The sequence below is a fragment of the Asparagus officinalis genome, chromosome 4 (genome assembly GCF_001876935.1).
Source record: "Asparagus officinalis chromosome 4, Aspof.V1, whole genome shotgun sequence".
Classification (NCBI taxonomy): Eukaryota; Viridiplantae; Streptophyta; class Magnoliopsida; order Asparagales; family Asparagaceae; genus Asparagus; species Asparagus officinalis.
Window position 1 is genome coordinate 62,165,575 of NC_033797.1, and position 1,871 is coordinate 62,167,445.

The 1,871-nt window shown below is 46.3% G+C and overlaps 1 protein-coding gene across 1 annotated transcript in view; it reads left to right on the plus strand.

The window, feature by feature from the left end:
• The window catches only part of LOC109837576 (probable transcription factor PosF21), a 9,656-nt gene continuing 7,961 nt past the window's right edge, over nt 177-1,871 (plus strand). Inside the window, exon 1 of the mRNA XM_020405880.1 lies at nt 177-1,068. Coding sequence (XP_020261469.1) covers nt 479-1,068 — 590 coding nt within the window. The 5' untranslated portion in view covers nt 177-478. The remainder of the gene's footprint in view (nt 1,069-1,871) is intronic.

The following is a 1,871-nucleotide window of genomic DNA, read 5'->3' on the forward strand; positions in this document are numbered from 1 at the left end:
AAACCCAACACTTTTCTCTTTCGTATATAAAGTTGCCCTTTTCGGTCTCCGATCTTTTGCTATAAAATATCTCCATTAAAAAAAGTACGACGTCTCTAAAAAAAAGTACAACCCATGTTCATAAATATTAAAAAAAAAAAAAGAGATTAGCTCAACTAATTTAACTCATTAAAAAATTTAGTTCAAAGGGAGGAGCCACGGCATGTCCAATGACCCTAAACCCTAATATTTTTCAAACCCCAATACCTCACTCTCCTGCATAAAGTCGCGATTTTTTGGTCTCCCCCTCCTCGTAAAATCTTTTCCCCGTCTCTGTTTTCAGATCTCGGCTTTGTAAAGATTCTCATTTGAGGTAGCTTTTTCACGAACCTAGGGTTTCAATTTCGCCTCCCCCTCCCTCCAATCCCTAGGGTTTTTCCTCCCCCCACCAATTTCCTGCAGAAAGGAGGGGAATCCCTTCTGGGGTTCGTTAGGGTTCATGGAGAAGGACAAGCTGCCCCCTCCTCCGTCACGCTACTTCCCGTTGAAACCTGAGCCCTCGGCCTCTTCGTCCTCGTCCTCATCCCAAGTTCCGGAGGCTTCCTCGGGCGGTTTTAGCCATGATATCAGCCGGATGTCCGATTTCCCCGCCCGGAACCCCGGCCATCGGCGCGCTCACTCGGAGATCCTCAGCCTCCCCGACGACCTCAACCTCGACGGCGACCTCGGCATTGTGGGCCCCTCCGACGGCCCGTCGCTATCCGACGAGACCGAGGAGGATTTCTTGGCGATGTACCTGGACATGGAGAAGCTTGGGTCCACCTCCGGGCCGGAGCTCGTGGGCCCCGAGAGCTCGGCTGCTGCAGCGGTGGGGGGATCGTTGTCATCGCCTTCTTCTTTGACGAAGGATGGGAATCTGGGTCCGGGGAGGAGTGAGAGGCCGAGGGTAAGGCATCAGCATAGTCAGTCGATGGATGGGTCGTCGACGGAGCTGCTCGGGTCTAACTTGGAGGGGATTGAGGGGAAGAAAGCCGCGTCGGCTGCAAAGCTGGCTGATCTTGCGCTTGTTGATCCGAAGAGGGCTAAGAGGTTGTATTTATGTCATTTGTTCTTGTTTCTTCTTGTTCACATTTTGTGTCTATTTTGCTCGATTGATGTATTGTTGTAGATTGTGATGAAAATAGCCAGAAGTGCCCGTTCCTAGGTTGTCTACACTTAATTACAAAGTCCTGCATGCTGAGTCATGCCCAAATTTCTTTAGAACTTAGCTCTGGTATACATGCCCGTTGTCATAGGATGGTTGGAACTTCTATCCCTGCGTTTGCATGCTAAATACACTATATATAATACCTCCAAAATCTTTAACGTAGTTTCTGTTTTTCTTATGTGCTTAAGAACTAAGAACTGAGCATCCAAAACCGATTTTTCCCAATCCACTAAGGCACTAACCCTGGAGACTATCTTAGCCGACTGTGACTGAAGTCGTATGACTCATTTCCTAGCTTTGCTAAAGAGCTAAGATCGTTCCCATTTATTTGATCAGTGTCGAACTTATAAAGAAATCAGAAATCTTATTAACGTTCTTTAGTTAGCGATTCATTCTTATTGCAAGTATGCTATTGCTTGTGACTAGTTTATAACTGCAACATATTCCTTGTACGTAATTCATTGGTAATGTAGCAAACTAGCAATGATGTCCATCACGGAGCCAGGTTTAGGTTGTGGTGCATAATTTATTTATGAACTTGTTCATATGCTCGCAGAATAATTTTTTGCTCCCACGCGGGTACATGAACTACGCAAATTACATTGTAGGATATGCTAGTTAAATGTGAGTGCTGTTGTCATTGTCAATCTGCTTTTTTTTTTGGTTGGGGGGGGGGGGGGGGTGT